The sequence below is a fragment of the Macrotis lagotis genome, chromosome 3 (genome assembly GCF_037893015.1).
Source record: "Macrotis lagotis isolate mMagLag1 chromosome 3, bilby.v1.9.chrom.fasta, whole genome shotgun sequence".
In the NCBI taxonomy this organism is placed as follows: domain Eukaryota; kingdom Metazoa; phylum Chordata; class Mammalia; order Peramelemorphia; family Peramelidae; genus Macrotis; species Macrotis lagotis.
This window is the reverse complement of record NC_133660.1, coordinates 87,353,174-87,371,145: the sequence shown is the minus strand read 5'-3', so window position 1 is coordinate 87,371,145 and position 17,972 is coordinate 87,353,174. Positions and strand designations below refer to the sequence as shown.

Genomic DNA, 17,972 nt, shown 5'->3' with positions numbered 1-17,972 from the left:
TATTTCAACAGTTTTCTTGTATTTGATTTCATTAATTTCTCCTTTAATTTTAGAATTTCTAATTTTGTATTTAATTGGGATTTTTAAAATTTGTCCCTTTCTAATTTTTTAGTTGCATGCTTATTTCATTGATTTCCTTTTTTCTCAATTTTATTCAATATAGAATTTGGGGGGGGGGGTGCAGGACAGTTGGGTTAAGTGACTTGCCCTGACTCCAAGGCCAGTGTTCTATCCACTGCACCATCTAGCTGCCCCTCAATTTAGAATTTAAAGAAATAATAATTCCCCTAATAACTGCCTTGGCTGTATCCCATAAGTTTTGGTATGTTGTCTCATTATTGTCATTATCTAGAATGAAATCATTAATCCTATCTGTAATTTCTTATTTGATCCACTCATTCTTTAAAATTAAGTTATTTAGTTTCCAATTAGTTTCAATTTTATCTCTCCATGGCCCATTATTGTATTTCATTTCTATTGTTGAATGATCTGAGAAGGAAGTATTCACTATTTCTGCCTTTCTGCATTGGATTATGAGGGGTTTATGCCCTAGGACATGGTCAATTTTTGTGTAAGTACCATGCATTGCAGAAATAAGGTATATTTCTTTCTATCCCCATTCAATTTTCTCCGAAGGTCAATTGTCTAGGTTTTCTAACATTCTATTTAACTCCTTAACTTGTTTAACATCTTGTTTATGTTAGGTTTAGATTTATCTAAATCTGAGAGAGGGAGGTTGAAGTCTTTCACCAGTAGAGTTTTGTTCTCTATGTCTTCCTGTAACTCGATCAGTTTGTACTCTAAGAATTGGGATGCTGTACCACATGGTGAATAAATATTTAGTATTTAAATTGCTTCATTGTCAATGGTAGCTTTAAGAAGAATGTGGTTTCCTTGCTTATCTCTTTAAATGATATTTATATTTGCAACTGCTTTGTCTGAGATAAGGATTGCTACCTCTGCTTTTCTCACTTCAGTTGTAGCAAAATATATTTGCTCCAGTCTTTTACTTTTAGTCTATATGTATCCCTCTGCTTCAAATGAGTTTCCTGTAAGCAACATATTGTAGGATTCTGGTTTTTAATCCATCCTGCTATTCACTAACATTTTATGGGACAGTCCATACCATTCACATTCAAAGTTAAAATTACTAACTCTTTATGGCCCTCCATGCTATCTTCCCCCATTTCTATGTTTTCACTTTTTCACCTTATCTATATTCCTCAGTATTTTGCTTCTGAATAGCCTCCCTTCAGTGTGTTTACCCCTTTATATCCAACCCTCCCTTTTCTTTCTCCTTTCCTTTTGCCCCTGCTTCCTCCCCTTCCTTCTGTCAGTTCCTCTTTTCCTCCACTCCCCTCCCCTTCCCCCCCCCCCCCCTTAAAACTTGAAAGGTAAGATAAGTTTCTTAAATTAACTGAGTGTGTGTGTATGCTAATCCTTCTTTGAGGCAAATCTGATGAGAATAAGATTCAGGTCATTCTCACCTCCTCCCTTCTTTCCCTCTACTGCAATGCATACTTTTTATCTCTTCATGTAATGTGATTTACCTCCATTCAATGTCTTACATTCACCATTCTCTTTACTGTGCCCCATTTCAAGGCAATATTGTTTTAAATCATTCTATCAGAGTCACAGACAAGATGTGAGTGTCCATTGTTTCTGGCTAAGTATATGATCTTTAAGAGAGTTACAGTTCTCAAGGGTTATGAGAATCTTTCTCCCAGGAGGTGATATAGTCAGTATCATCTTATTGGATAGCAGTTTTTTTCCCCTTTTCCCCTTTTTAACATTTTCATTTATTTCCTGAGTCTCCTGTTTGAGGTCCAAATTTTCTATTTAAATCTGGTCTTTTCATCAGGAAAAGTTGGAAGTCTATTTCATTAAATGTCCATCTTTTGCCCTGGAAGAGAAGGCTCAGTTTTGCCAGACAGTGAATTCTTGGCCTCATTCCAAGCTCCCTTGCTCTTCGGAACATTGTATTACAGGTCCCTTAATCACTTAATGTTCATCCAGCCAGCTCCTGTGTAATCCTTATTGTGGTTTCTTGGTATATAAATTGTTTATTTCTGGGTGCTTTCAGGATTTTCCCTTTTAACTGATAGTTCTGGAATTTGGCCGCAATATTCCTTTGTATTTTCATTTTCAGATACCTATCTGGAGGGGATCAATGTATTCTTTCAATAACTATGTTGCCCTCTAGTTCCATAATGTCAGGGCAATTTTCCTTCACTATATATATCCTAAAATATAGAATTCAGGCATTTTTATCCTCAATGTTTTCAAGAATCCCAATAATTCTTAAGTTGTCTCTTCTGGATCTATTCTCTAAGTGAGTTGTTTTGCCCTTAAAATATTTTACAATTTTATGGGGCGGCTAGGTGGCATAGTGGATAAAGCACCAGCCCTGGAGTAAGGAGTCAGGAGTCAGGAGTCAGGAGTCAGGAGTACAGAGTACAGACTACAGAGTATGGAGTACGGAGTACGGAGTACCTGGCTTCAAAGCCGGTCTCAGACACTTAATAATTACCGAGCTGTGTGGCCATGGGCAAGCCACTTAACCCCATTCGCCTTGCAAAAACAAATTTACATTTTTTTTTTATTTTGGGGGTTTGTTTAACAGATTTTCGTTGTCTCATGAAGTCATTATTTTCCACAGATTCCATTCGTTTTTTTTAGGGGTTTTTTTTTGCAAGGCAAATGGGGTTAAGTGGCTTGCCCAAGGCCACACAGCTCGGTAATTATTAAGTGTCTGAGACCAGATTTGAACCCAGGTACTCCTGACTCCAGGGCCGGTGCTTTATCCACTATGCCACCTAGCCGCCCCTATTCCATTCTTTTTAACCTTTTGCAACTCCTTTTCCAATTGGTCAATTCTATTTTTGAACAGGTTTTCCTATTCCCACTTGTGGTTTTGAGTGAATTATTTTCTTTTTTGCACTTATCCAATTGTGTTTTTCAAGGATTTCTTTTCTTGTTGCAAGGTATTAATTTTCTATTGCATTTCTTTTCCCAGTTTTTCCAATTGATTTTTAAACTCCTTCCTGATCTCTTCTAAGAAGTCTTTCTGGGCTGGAGTTTTATTCATATTGTCTTATGAATTTCTAGATCTCTCTGAATTAGGATCTTTGTCTTTGAAGTAGCTTTCCTAGTTTGGTTCAAGGATGTTAAAATACCTAGAGGCTTTGCTCGCTAAACTTTGTAACTCCAAGTGGGCCAGCCAGTAAGGGGGTGTTGGTTGCTTTCTCTGGAGTGTCTATGACTTTGTTGATTAGTGGTCTACTCCATTGTCCAGGGCATGGGAGTGGGAAAGAATATACTGATTATCCTTGAATAATATGGGCCAGACTCTAGGGCTCATCTTTACTCAGTACAGATGGAGTTCTGCTACCCATACTTGAGCCTGGGCGGGGGGAGGGGGGGGGGGGGTTTGCTACTGTTTGTTCTTCGAAGAGTCACTTTCTCCCACAGGGATGGAGGGGAAGGGATTCAACTGAATATATGGCAATTCTGCTGAAAATACAGTGCTCTGGAACCCAGTCTTCTAGACCAGTCAAGCTGATCAGATCAATGTCTAGCCACAATCTGGAACTCTCCTACCAACCTCACTCAAATTCTCCTGCCCGCCACTCACACAGTCAAAGTTTCAAGCTGTTCTCAGGTTAGACCTGGGTCTCACCCTGCTGTCCTTGCTCTGACTTTCTCTCTGCTCCTGGCTCACCACAATTCCCTAAGACAGATCTTATTGGTACATGTGTTTCTAGGTTTTTGTTTTCTTCTGGGTTTTGTGGATCCAAATTCTGATAAGAGGGTTTATTCATATTATCTCTGAGGAAAAGCCTGGAAACCTCTCTGCCATCTTGGTTCTAAGTCCCTGTTTTTTTTTCAATATCTAGTGAAGCATAAAATATTTTGCTCCAGCCTTCTACCCTTATTCTATGCATATATCTTTACTTCAGATGTGTTTCTTGTAAACACCATGTTGTAGGATTCTGGTTTTTGATCCATTCCTTTTTTACAGTTACATGTTATAGGAGAGTTCATCCCATTCACTTTTCTGTATTTTCCTCCATGCTATTTGTTCTCATTTACACTTTTCTCTTTCCCTTTCCATTATCCCTTTCCCCTTTAACTTTTTTTTTTAATTTTTACTTTAACTTTGTTTTTACTATTTTAACCTTTGCCTTCCCCTTTATCTGTCCTTTCTTCCCCTTTCTTTCATTTTCCTCTATTCAAATTTCCTTGTAGTTTAGGAGAGAGTTTAAAACCTAGTTGGGAAGGTATGTTATTCCCCCTTTGGACCAATATTGTTGAGAATAGGATTTACTCACCATTCACCCCCTCCCCTTCCCTCTATTATAATAGGTCTTCATGCCTCTTCATGTGGCATTATTTGTACCAAGCATTCTCCTAGGATAATCCTACTTTTCATGCCTTTATTTTTTAATTATCTTTTATCTACAACCCACCTGTCATTATACAGTTCTTTTATCTGTCCTGATAGAAGTACCTTTCTCAAAGGTTGGTTGATTGATAATTTATCAATAGATAAGCCTCATTGCCTTGTCCTCTCTTCTTCGTCCCATTAGAAGTACAATTCTCAAGAGTAATAAATTACATCAAATTAAAGTTAATTTATACCACACTATCTTTGCAAATTCCCTCCATGGACACACAATCATCATGAGTTACAACATGATGTGAAGAAAAATCATTTTATAAACCATTTCTACTCAACCCTCCAAGCACATTCCCTCCAATTTTAGCCAAAGTATCAAGCAAAACAAAATCACTTCATGATCTTTTCATGCCTAGTTCCTCTAAGTGCACTCTCCTTCTGTTCCTATAGCCTTCTAACCCTAATACTACAATCATATCTACCCAAAGCATTAGGTACATTCTCTCTCTGTGTACTATATCTTTCCAACCCTAATACTACAGTCCTCCCTAGGCAAAGAATCTCATTTTCTGTCCCTATAATACTCCAACTATAGCTTTATAAGCTTTGTTAACTAAAGTTTGAAATAAGGCAAGATCACTTCATTATCTTTTTACATCCAGCCCTCCTACACTCTAGCTCTCTTTCTCTATTGTACTAGAACTCCACCCCTGACTCAACTAAAGTATCTAATAAATTAAGATTACTTTATGATTTAATCATGTATAGACCATCTATATTCTCTCCCTACCCCTGTCTCAGTACACCCTCCTATCAATATTGCTTCCTGGCTCATTTATGTCTTCATCTTCTAAATACAATCTCTTCAATTTTATTCTACCCTTATTATTTGAAGTATTGCCTAAAGGTTTAATGCTTTCATGGCCATCCTATACTCATATCTCTAAATATTTTTCTTCTAACTATTCTAAGAGAAATACAATTATTTATGGTTTGGATGTATGCAGTTTAATGTTCTTGGGTAGTGTTTTTTTTTACCCTTTCCATTTACAATTTTGCACATCTCTTGAGTCTTGTATTTGAAGATTAAATTTTTCTTCAGTTCTGGTATTCTTATCAGAAAATTGGACAGTCCTCTATTTCATTGAAAGTCTGTCTTTTCCCTTGATAGAATATGCTGAATTTTGCAAAATAGATAATTCTTAGTTGAAATCCAAGATCCTTTGCCCTCTAGAATGTTATATTCAAGGTCCTATGATTTTTAATGTTAAAGTTGCTGCATCTTGTGTCATTCTGATTATAATTCCTATATATTTAAATTACTTCTCCCTTTGCTGCTTGCAGTATCTTCTCTTTTAATTGAAAATTCTGGAATTTGGCTACAATTCCTTGGGGTTTTTATTCTAGGGTCTCTTTCTGGAGGTGTCTGTGGATTCTTTCAAGGACTATTTTTTTTCTAGACCTAGTATGGACAATTTTCCATGATAATTTCCTGAAAGATATTTTCTAGGATCTCTTTTTGATCTAGGCTTTCAGGTAAACCAATAATTCATAAATTATGTCTTCTGGATCTATTCTCCAAGTCTTTTATTTTCCCTAAAAGATGCTTTAAATTTTCTTCATTTCTCTCAGCCTGTTGATTTTGTTTGATGGAATCTTGCTGTCTCATAGAGTCATTAGTTTCTATTAGTACTTTTCTAATTTTTATGGTTCTAGTTTCTTCAGCTAGCTTTTGTATTTCCTTTTCTATTTAGTTAGTTTTTCTTTCAAAGGAATTGTTTTCCTTTACCAGTTGATCAATTTTACTTTTTGATGAGTTGTATTCATTTTCCATTTAGTCAATTTTATTTTTTGATGAGGTACATTCTTTTTCCAATTGATCATTTTTTTTTTCTTTTAAAGGAGTTGATTTTTTTCAGTTATTTTTTAAATGTCTCCTGCATGGCTCTCATTTCTTTTTTCCATTTTTCTTCCTCTCTTCTTTGGTTTTTAAAATTCATTTTTAAATTCTTCCATGAGGTTTTGAATTTGAATCCAATTCATAAACTCCTTTGAAATTTCTCATTTGGTTTATTTGTCAATGTTTTCTTCTTTTAATATTGTATTTTTGTTAGTCATATCTGAATATTTTTATGATTAGTACTCTTTTTATTTTTTGCTCATTTTCAGAGTTGAGCTCTGCTCCTCAGGTACAGGGAATATAGTCCCAAGTTTTGGGGCTTTTTTGGCTAGGGCCAGAATCTGGTCCCTGCTTTATTGCCAATGTATGGCTGATGGAGCCCAGCCATTGTCTGTGTAGAGGTTTGTTTCCTCCTTTATACCTAGGTTTTGTCTATGCAGTGATTTGTTCCCTATGCAGTCTGGTCTATTGCCATAGTATTCCCAGGGCTTAGACTTTGACTGGTATTGGGACCTCCCTACTGGTCTGATTTCTGACTTAGCAAGGACATCAGCTGCTATCTAATCAAACTGGGACCTGAACTGTGCTGTGGATAAGAGCTTCCTACTGACTTTCTTGTTCTCCAGCCCATGTTGGACTGTATTTCCCTTTTACGATACCTTTACCACTTTTACTGAAGATATGCTAAGATATCTTAAGTGGAGAACTTATTTTGTTAATTTTTTAATGGAATCTGTAGTTTTAATGTCTGTGTAGAGGTTTCATTTAAAATTGTACAGGGAAAATCTCCAGGAGGATGCTAGCTTGAGCTGCCATCTTGACTCCACCCCAGAAGTCTATTTGTCATGCTACCTTAATAGGTATATTTCTCATGCTGGAATTTTATCATATATGTGTTCAGCACTGTCTTTTTCATACTATGATTACTTAAATAGTCTATAACCAAAATTCGTATATAGAATATAAATATTTCATAGCATTTATGTTTTCAAAGTGCTCCAGATTATCTATCTGTCTATCATCTATCTATCTATCATCTATATATATATATATATATATATATATATATAAAATAGATTATCTCAAAATAATTACATACAAGTTTATTATAAATGATATACATTTGTTTGTATAGGTTTGAACTTTAATATCTTAACTTATTTCAAGACTTTTGAGACACCGTCTGTATTTTTCCATGAAATTTCAGTTTTTCAAAAATCTATTATTTAAATGGTTAAACTATTCTATCAGTAGAGAGCACAGCCACTGTTCATGTTATTAGGTGAACACTATAAAAAAATTGCAGCTACATGAAATGATAATGATGATTTCCTAGTGACTAACTTTCCATAGTCTCACTTAAACATAACTGGGATTTTCCAAGGTTAAGAAATATACAATATTTATTTAGATCTATACTCAAAATGCACACATTTTGGTAAGAGTTCATAAAGCTTTTGTTTTCTGATGACCTGTGCCTCCAAGTCATAATCAGTTACAATAACAGGACTTTCATGGAGGTTCTTTAAATGGAAATTTCAACATTTCACTGAATTTATGGTTTCATCCATGTTGCCACTCTCCCCTATGGTGTAGATCAAATTATTTTTGTTACTTTTTATCTTTAGTGCTATCTATCCATATCCTATAAATCCCAAATAGACAGTGCACCTAAAATCTAAGAACTTTCTTTTAGGTCTTTTAATAAGTCATCCATCAGTACTAATATAGGGAATATGTTATTTTTCTCTTATGATTCATTTTTATTAGATTATCTGCCTACCCCTTTTTTTGACCAGGCATCTTTTGCACAATATCTTTTTTATATCATTTAGTGCATATAGATTGCTATTGGTATTGCCAGTTTTTCAACACTCTTTCAACTCACAAGTAAGCCATTATTTTGATTATTCAAAGATCATGTTATTCCATGATTTGGAGCTAAATTATATCACCAAAAGAATGTTGGTTTAAAAAAATATATGTCTTTAGGTAAAAGCATCTTTATAAATCTATAGCAATTAATGTATAATTTAAGCAGAATATTCAAGTATGCATTCTTAATTGTGGATTTTTAGATTTATATTTTAGTACTAATATAAAATTGGATATGTACCAATGTTAGTTGGAATAATGATAATTTAAAAATAAATTTTGTTATCAATAGATAATATGATATATAATATATTGATATGATATATGATTTATATTATAGCTTATAATTTATGTTATGTTATTATATGTTATAATAATACTATTGGAGAATCTATTTCATATTAATTGTCATTTGAAAATTTACTAATGTTAAGAAGTATTAATTGTTGAATTTTAAGAGGAAGAGTTTATGTGAATGTCATTTTAAATTTCTTCTTGGGATAATATGTACTAAAATAGTCATTGCAATTTTATAAAAATACAATGAATGAGACAAAATGTTCAATTATATATGATTATTTTCCTTTAAATATAACTTTCTTTTTCTATCTTTTCTAGCTGTAAACACAAGATGTACCTGGAGAAACTGCCAAACACTAGCATCATTATTCCTTTCCATAATGAAGGTTGGACTTCTCTTCTGCGCACTATACACAGTATAATTAACAGGACTCCAGACAGTCTAATAGCTGAAATCATTCTAGTGGATGACTTCAGTGATAGAGGTAAGATCAAATGAATAACTTTTAAATTGAATCTGTTGCAGCCCCCATAATTGTGTATGGATGGAAATGTTGATGTGAGGATTCTATGATGGTTTTATTCAGGTTGTTGCCAGGAAAAATATGCCTTAGATATTTTGTAATCTGATGAAATGGTAGCCAAAGGCAACCTGTCAGTGTTCAGCCTTTCTATTGTTGAAGATTAGAGTTGTAGTCTGTGGAACTAAAATGAACTTATTAAAATGCACATATATGCATGAAATAACTTTGATTAACTCTTTAGATTTCAAGAGAGAAACTGAATTTTATTAAACCTAGCTGGTAGATATTTACTGAGTACTATTGCCAGGTTGTTTCACTTTTTTGCACACTTAAAAAAAATAATCTTTATTGATAATCTTTATTGTTACTATATCCACAATTGGATTGTCCTGATGAGCGCTTGTACCAGTTTATTGTTTTTCTTTGTTTGTTTGAATTTATAATTGTGAATCACTAAATAGTAACATGACCACTATTGATCTTCAAGTTAGTTGGGTCACAATAGCCTAGTCTCTATCTTATAGTTACATTGAGGAAGAAACAAGAGGAAGATATTAGGCATATTTGAAGACACAGCCTATGAAGTGGATGGGATTTCTTAAATCCTATCCTTAAAGAAGATCCTGAAGCAAAACTTTTTTTTAAATCAAAAAAGTGGCACAAAACTGTGTTATTTTCTTTCCATATAGGATTTCATTTTTATATTTGAATTCTGTGATAAAAATACAAATTTGAAATACTAAGATGTGGAAAATGATGAACTTTCATGGAACTTCCTTTTACAAGATTTTGGAATTGTTTTACAGTCTAACAATTTTAAATATTTATATTGAAGGAATTTTCCTTGGGTGCTTTGGAAAGAAAGCTATTAACTTTGACTTTTGGGGAGAGTATGACCCATCAGATTTCCAACCTGGTTTCTTTTATTTCATGAAACCATTCTGTTTAACTATTCAGTTGGTCTATATAGAAGAATGAGCAAGGAATAACTCGATCATTTTTATGAAAAGGGAATACAGTCTGAGATCATATGGGTTTAACTGAAATTTTGGGAAAGTCTGACTCAAGCAAAGACTAAATTTTCTCTCTCCTTTGAAAAGTCTTTTTTTAAAGAATTAAAAAAATTATACTATAGTGCTTTCTCCACAACTGGTTTTCAATATTTCTAATGATTAACATGAGATAATATAAGAATTGTCTACCTCCAAGGTAAATTTCCTGTTCAATTTTATAATAAAAATTCATCTTCAGACTTAACTCCCAATGAAATAGTTAACTAATCATAGAAATATTGACTTTAGGTTACAATGCATTTCTGTATCAAAACAGAAAAAGACTTAAGGAGGTAAGCACTGAAGAAAGCCTAAGGAGGAGATCTAAAAATTAAAACTGAATTTGTCAGGGACTTCTCAAATAATTTTAATTTAATTTCCTTTTGAATCTTGCTAAGTGACTTGCATTATTACAAAATATTCATAACTATTTCAGGCCATAAATAGATACTTAATGTGTATAATATATACAATGCCTTCCTTTTTTTACAAAAGAGGAAAAAAGTTAGAGAGATAAATCATTCACTAGCTAGTAGTCATTCTAACTGACTGTTACATAGTTAAAGAAGAATATGAAATCTTGGATGGTTATCTAGATAATTAACTTTACCCTAGTTATCTGGAAGTAGCACAGCAGAAAACTCTTGGGTGACAGAAATGTGATCTGGTAGAAGATTTTATGATTGCATTTATATTTAAAAGGGGTTAGGAGCAGTGGTAGCAAGTTCTTCCATCTTAATCAATATATTACTATCAATATATATATATATATATATATATATATATATATATATATATATATATATATATATATATATATAGCAGCCTTTGATGGACTATCCTTCTATATGTAATATAGTTTAAAAGTGACTTATAAATAGACAAGTTTGAGAAAGCTGTGTATGTCATTACCTTTGTGATAAACATAAAAGGGATTTTTTTGAAATAGTGATCACAAATGTCCTCTTCTTATTAACATTTTTCTTGTCTTTAATAATTTTCCCATAAGGCAATTGGCTATTTACATATAATTTCTTTTCATCTATAATATAATATACAAGTAGCAAATTCAAAACAATACTTTCATCATTTTTCACACCAATATAGTAAATCTCAATGATTTTGGAGATAGAAGATCAGGTCAAATTCTGCCATGTAAGCAATTATTAACATTGCACCAGAAATTGTCCCATATTTTTCCTCATATGTACATAATGTGGGCTATATAAGACTATCTCCAAAACTGCTTTTCCATGATGTTTATTTTTTAAATCTTACCCATTCCTGCCCCCATAGGTGAAAAGAACTGATTTCATATCCATCTGAAGAAACAAATTATGTGAGCCTTGGACAATTAACTAAAGCTCTATGTACTTTAATTTCATCATCTGTAAAGTGAGGGGGTTGCACTAAGTGGAACTTCCAAGGCTCATTTCAACTGTAAATCAATTACCCTATCATCCTTGGTAAAATATAAGCCCCTCCTTGGTAGGAGCCAATTCTTTAAAAATTTGTATAAATTCATTTTGTGTTTTATATCTCCATTATGTATCATACTTTTTTGGCCTATAATAGAAAGTGAATAAATAATGATTGAATTGTATCAACCTCTGTGAGCTTAAGCATGGAATATTCTCCTTCTCTTTCTTTATTTCCTACCCTCAACATTGAATTTCTATTCTCTAAAAGTCAGTTCAAATGCCAATCTCCTAAATGCAATCTTATTTGATAATATTATGATTTGAAACTATGATATTTTATATTCTTCTCTAGTTATAGCAGTTTATCTCTCTACTATACTATTAATTTCTAAAGAATAAGGGTCTATGTGTTGCATGAATTTTGCAACTTCCTAAAAACCTAAGAGTTTGCTATGCACAGGAAGAGCAATGTAAATATTTGATGATTTATTTATTGAATTTAATATATTGTGACTATGAAACGAACATTGTCCTTTAAACTAATTCTTTTTTCCAAAATGTCTTTATGCAAAAAAGGAGTTAAAGTATAATTTTGAAAGAAAATAGTCTAAAAATCATAAACAAGGAAGATTCCATAAAGATAGGAAATTGGCAGGTATCTTAAAAAGTTAACAGTTCTTGCTTATATATATATATATATATATATATATATATATATATATATGTATATATGTGATAAATGTTGCATGGGTTATGGTTGAGAATATTAGTTAGTCCAGATGACTACTAAAATTATTTAATTATGCTACTCATATTATTTGAATATATTCCCCACAACATTTCCCTACTTGGGAACAATGAACAGATTCTATAATCATTTTTGGTGGGCAATTCCATATATTAAATAAATTAAAGAACTTCAAAGGTCCTCATTGAAATGGAAATTCATGTTTTACTTAAAACAATGCATATAAGCAGTTGCCCTGCATTTAAACAGCAATGAAGATTAGCAATAGTTTAGAAACTTACTTTGCTTTAGATATCTCATTCTACTTTCAATATCATTGAGAATATAAAGTCTTGAAAGACTATTATTTTATTTATATTTCATAAGTTGGATGCCATAATCTGAATTAATAGATTGACCTAGGCATGTCCTGATTTTGAAACTATTTAATAAACTATGGATTAGTGTATTATACAAGATGATTGAAGTCCAATATCAATAAAAAAAGCATTGGAGATTTGCATAGTAGTTGTGAGCAGGTCACAACATATTATTTATGAAAAATAATGCCAAGAAATAATGGTAAGAAAGACATCAGAGAAATGTATAAGTAGAAAATAACAGGCTTTTAACAAAAACAAAGGAAGACCTTCATGATATAATGTTGTCCATAAAATGTTAGATTATGAAAAAGAGTCCTTAATCAGTAGATCTCTTATAGAAAATTTGGGGGGTGGGTACATCAAAGAGAATTGATCAGAATGGGCAAGTATATTGGTGTTGTGATCTGTGTCTTTTATTCATACTAATATAGTCACAAATCCATTGGAACATTGGATAATATTCACATGGAATTAAAAATATGGTTTTGCCTCCACTTAGTCAAATATATTTTCATAAAGACTACATGGTACATATATTGATTTCTTAATGTTGTAAATATATCTCCTCTAAGGAATTTTATTTAAATCTTTTTTCAAATTCATGTAGATTTAATTAATATATGTTTATATATCTATATGCAATCTATATGCATATATGTGTAAAGATGTATATTTTTATGACTCTTCATTGTCCATGTAAAGACATATGACAAATCATGAATGCAAAAATAGGATGTTATTTTTTAATGTCTTGAATAATTACTTGATCTCACTCTCAAACTTTTACACAACTCTATAGAGGGAGGAGGAATGATGCTGAAAATATTTATTTTGATCTACTCCTTCAGAAATTAAAAAATCAGTTTCTAAAATATAATATTGTTCTTTGTCTTCTGGTATCCCCAAAGTTATGGTTAAGGCATAAATAAAAATTTTCAGTAGGTAATCATATTAATGAGAGCATCTTTCATCACCTAAAATTAAAAAGTGTCTTGAGGAAACTACCAAAACTACAAAATTTAACAAAAGTGATGCTGATATAGCTATCTTTAGATTTGTAAATACTTGCATTCTTAAAGACCAGGATTTTATATCATGAACTATCCTGACTTTATTCCCTATAAGTGCAGCTCACTTAAGTAATCACCAAGATCTACAATTAGTTTTTTGGACAAACTATTTTGTTAAATGATTTAGCCATACCAAATGCTTATTTTTCTAGGTGATAGAGCATAATGAAAAATGATCACAGCAGAATAATAAATCGATGAATTCATATTTATTAAGTGCTTATTATATATGAGAAACAGTGTTATGTGTTGAAACTAAAAAAGGAAAAACTGTCCCTGAAAGAGATAAAGAAAATAAATACATGTATACCAAATACCTACAGAATAAATAAATTGTTTCTTTAGAGGGAAAGACCAATTGGAATGGATCAACCTTCAAGAAAATTAGCTTTCTCAATCACATTTAATATTCTTTGAATTCTTATCTATACCATGATATCTTCTAGACTGGATGTAGAAGAAATTATAACCCTGGAATAATTTTTTGCTAAATGAGGAAAATCTTAAGAAATGATATGATTTAAAATTCTTTACTGTCATATGATTTTTCCATGGTACTCTTCAACTGGACCATTTTTACAGAACTTGATCTTTTTTGCCTAAGATTATGTCCTCGTCATTCATGAATGTATTCATATGTGTATGTACATATGTATGGATAAACTTGAATCTTATGTACCTTCCACAATGACACTGTAAGCCTTTTTAGTGCAGTGAGTTGTATTTTGGAGTCAACACAGCACTAATTTACAAAGTACGTAACCGGTAAATACAAATTGTTAATAGTAATATAGTATGTGCTTTGGAGATTTTTTAGGAAAGAAACTAATTCATTTTCAATTTCACTTCTGAAGGGCATATACACACACACATACACACACACACATATATGTGTGTGTGTGTGTATTTATATTCATGTACAGATATATAAATATATACATATATGGATAAACATGAACAAGCTTTTGTAAAGATTAATTTCTTTGCATCCTCTAAAATAATTCATTAAATATTAGTAACATCTTAAAAAAACAAAAAAACTAGGAATTTTAAGAATTGGAAATGATAGGGAAGAACAGCACAAGTTTGTAATATATCAGAGAGAAATGAAGTGTTATGTTACAGAAGCAGTAAGTAGGACAATAATAATTACACAGTATGTGGAAGGAATAAATTATAAAGATTTTGGAAAGATAGGAAGAAGTCAGGCTGTTAAGAGCTTTGCATGAAAAACAAATGATTTCATATTTGATCCTGGAATTAATAGGTATCTAATGAAATTGATAAAACAGGAAAAAAAGTCCATAAGGATGATTTCAAGAATTTGATTTTGACTGTGATCTGTACATTTGATTAACTATAGGGAGTGAAGTGTATCATCAAAAGCTAGACACCAAAAGATGAATTTTTCAGGCAACTCATGATATGAGAAAAGTGCTTACCTCAATAAGATCAATTTAAGATTTTCCTGAATTGAAAAATACCTATGGACTTCTACCAGACTGAAAGTTTCTTAAGGTTATTCTCACAAGCATTTCTGGAAAAGGATATTATATAAAGTTTTTCTGTCTCTGTCTTTAATCATGTTGACTATTTCCGGGTTATTTTTTCTGTAATTAATATCCTTGCTAAGTATTTATTTTCCAAGGAGAATATGTTTGAAATAATAAGTATATATTCATAGAATATCATTAAGGCAAAGTGCCCTAATATTCATTCCATGTTTATAGAGTAAACTATATGATACTTTCCAAGAAGGAAATGATTTTCCTTAAATTCTCTTCTTCTTTCTTCATTATCAGTATCAACACTTAGCAGCTAATCGTCTAAACTAACCTAGATGATTAAAGTTTGTATAGTCTAAATTCTAGATTTCCCATGTATAAACAGAATTTATAAATGAAGTTATGTTTTAAATTAAAAGCATATTATTTATTATCGTACTGTAGAAATAGTTTGTCATTTTTAAATCTAAGACAGAATTCAACTACCAGCTCTCTCAATTATTATCTATGTGACCTTAGTTAATTCCCTCCTACTTTCTGGAACTCTGTAAAATGAGAGAGAGTTATATTTCCTCAAAATTCATTTTTAGCAATAGTTTAGTGATTCTCTGATTCAAATGTCTTGATAATTTTCAAAGTATCATTAATACACTAAGAGTATAAAGAATTATGGCAAATTAAAGTATAAAAATTTGCATAAGATAAATAGTCTGATCTCACACAAACTTCTCACATCTTCATTTCAGTAGTATTAAATCTTAAAGGTAAAGTTCTGTATAGATTCTTCCTATAAGTTAGGAAGAAAATTTTGCTAAGTCATTATAAAACAATCTGTCTCCTTTTCTATCTCTGTCCTCATCTCTATGTACTTTCTATCTCCTTCTCCATACATCTCAATCTCCCTTTTATTCTCTTTCTCTTCATCTTTTTTCATCTTTCTCTAAGGTTCTCTCTCTGTTTCTTCATCTCTCTCCTCATTTCTCTCTCCGTCTCTCCATCTTTCTTTATTTCTTTCTCCCCTTATTTTCTCTTTTTTCCTTCCTTTAGTGTTTCTACCCCTACCAAATGTTTTATCCTCTCACATAACCTCATGTAATACCTTTTAAGTGAAAAAAAAATCCTCCAATTTACTTGGGTTTTTAAATATAAATTTATTCAGGTAGCCCTGCTTAACTAAATTCCCTATCTCCTGTGTTTTAAAAAGAACCTTTGCCAAACATAATGACACTTCAGTCTTAAAATATGGTTCCAGTCATAGGAAATGGAGTTGCTATTGGCTAAGATTTTAAGTATATCTATAAATATATTTATATGCATTTTATGCTATGTTATGTGCACAAAAAGTTAGTGGATGGCATGTAGCTGTTTAAGCTTTCAGAAATAGTTTTATCATGGTAGCTAGAGACATATAGCTAGACTTCATGATATTTAAATAGGACTAATCCTGGGCTTATCTCCAAATTACACACTACCCTCACTGTATATGCATGGAAATAGTTGAAATGTGTGAATTAAACTGAGATTCAACCTCCAAAAAGGGGACATATTTGAGTCTGACAAATCTCTGACTCTCTGTATGTCTGGATGAATATATGTTCCAATAGTGGATTATAGCCAGATATCCATCATATCTTCACACTTCATATAAATTAAATCAACTGTGGAAGCAAGGAAATAGTTATTAATGTACACATTTAGACAGAATGTAGAATTGGCTGCCTTAAAGGAAAGCAGACAGCACCTTCCTTTTCTTCCTTCCAAAGGTCTATCCAGAGGTGGTCCAAGGAACTCTGATATTGCCAGGGCATTAGCAGTCATTTTTTAAGTTTGTATTTTAATTATGTGTTTAATGGTTAATGAATTGAAGAGGAATGGAGAAAACTGAATTGTCTTTCCAAAATCTTGAAACTTTTTTTAATGACCACATACTTTCTGTGAAAATAAAGGTCTCTTTAATGCTAATATTCAATTGGTATTATTGTAGAGTAGTGAAGAATAATAATGAAAACAAGACAAAAATAATGTAGAGATACATTTTTGGTCTGAGATTAAGTTGCATCAAAAGGAATAAGGCTAAATATATAACCAAAGAGGACTCTCAAGAACAAGGAAGAAAAGACATTAAATTTGATTATATTGGGGCGGCTGGGTGGCGTAGTGGATAAAGCACCGGCCTTGGAGTCAGGAGTACCTGGGTTCAAATCCGGTCTCAGACACTTAATAATTACCTAGCTGTGTGACCTTGGGCAAGCCACTTAAACCCATTTGCCTTGCAAAAAAACAAACCTAAAAAAAATTGATTATATTGTAGAAAGAGAAGGTGAGGCAATGGAAAGTCAGATAATCAGAAGTATCGACTAGTATACTCACTATGTAGGAAGAAGCCAAAGAAAACTTCTCACTTAATAAATGGATAGAAACTAGGAAGAATATGGAAAAGAAGTGTTTGGATGGTGGGTGCCAATCTAATCAACATAGCACTATACTTGGCAGATCTTAAAAGATCTGAATTTGAATCCTGCCTCACTTACTGACCATGTTACACCCAGCAAGTGCTTAAACCTCTTTGTGTCTCAATGTCCTTATCTATAAAATGGGGGTGGGGAAGAGGTGCTGAACTTGATGTCTCTGAAAAGCTCTAAATCAATGATTATATATTTTGTGATTCTCTATCATCGTTGAAAGAACTTCTAGATCAATCATGTCACAGATCCTTTTGAGTATTTCTAAATAAATATTGGTAGAAAATAAATTCTGTAATATTTCTCAGATACCTCCACATTGTGTACCCAAATTTCTATCAATACAAACCGGTA

At 32.1% G+C, this 17,972-nt stretch overlaps 1 protein-coding gene across 1 annotated transcript in view; it reads left to right on the top strand.

Moving 5' to 3' along the window:
- GALNTL6 (polypeptide N-acetylgalactosaminyltransferase like 6) overlaps positions 1–17,972 on the top strand; it is a 1,756,803-nt gene that overhangs the window by 740,265 nt on the left and 998,566 nt on the right. The window contains exon 4 of the mRNA XM_074228966.1: positions 8,793–8,959. Within this exon, the coding sequence (XP_074085067.1) occupies positions 8,793–8,959 (167 nt within the window). The remainder of the gene's footprint in view (positions 1–8,792; positions 8,960–17,972) is intronic.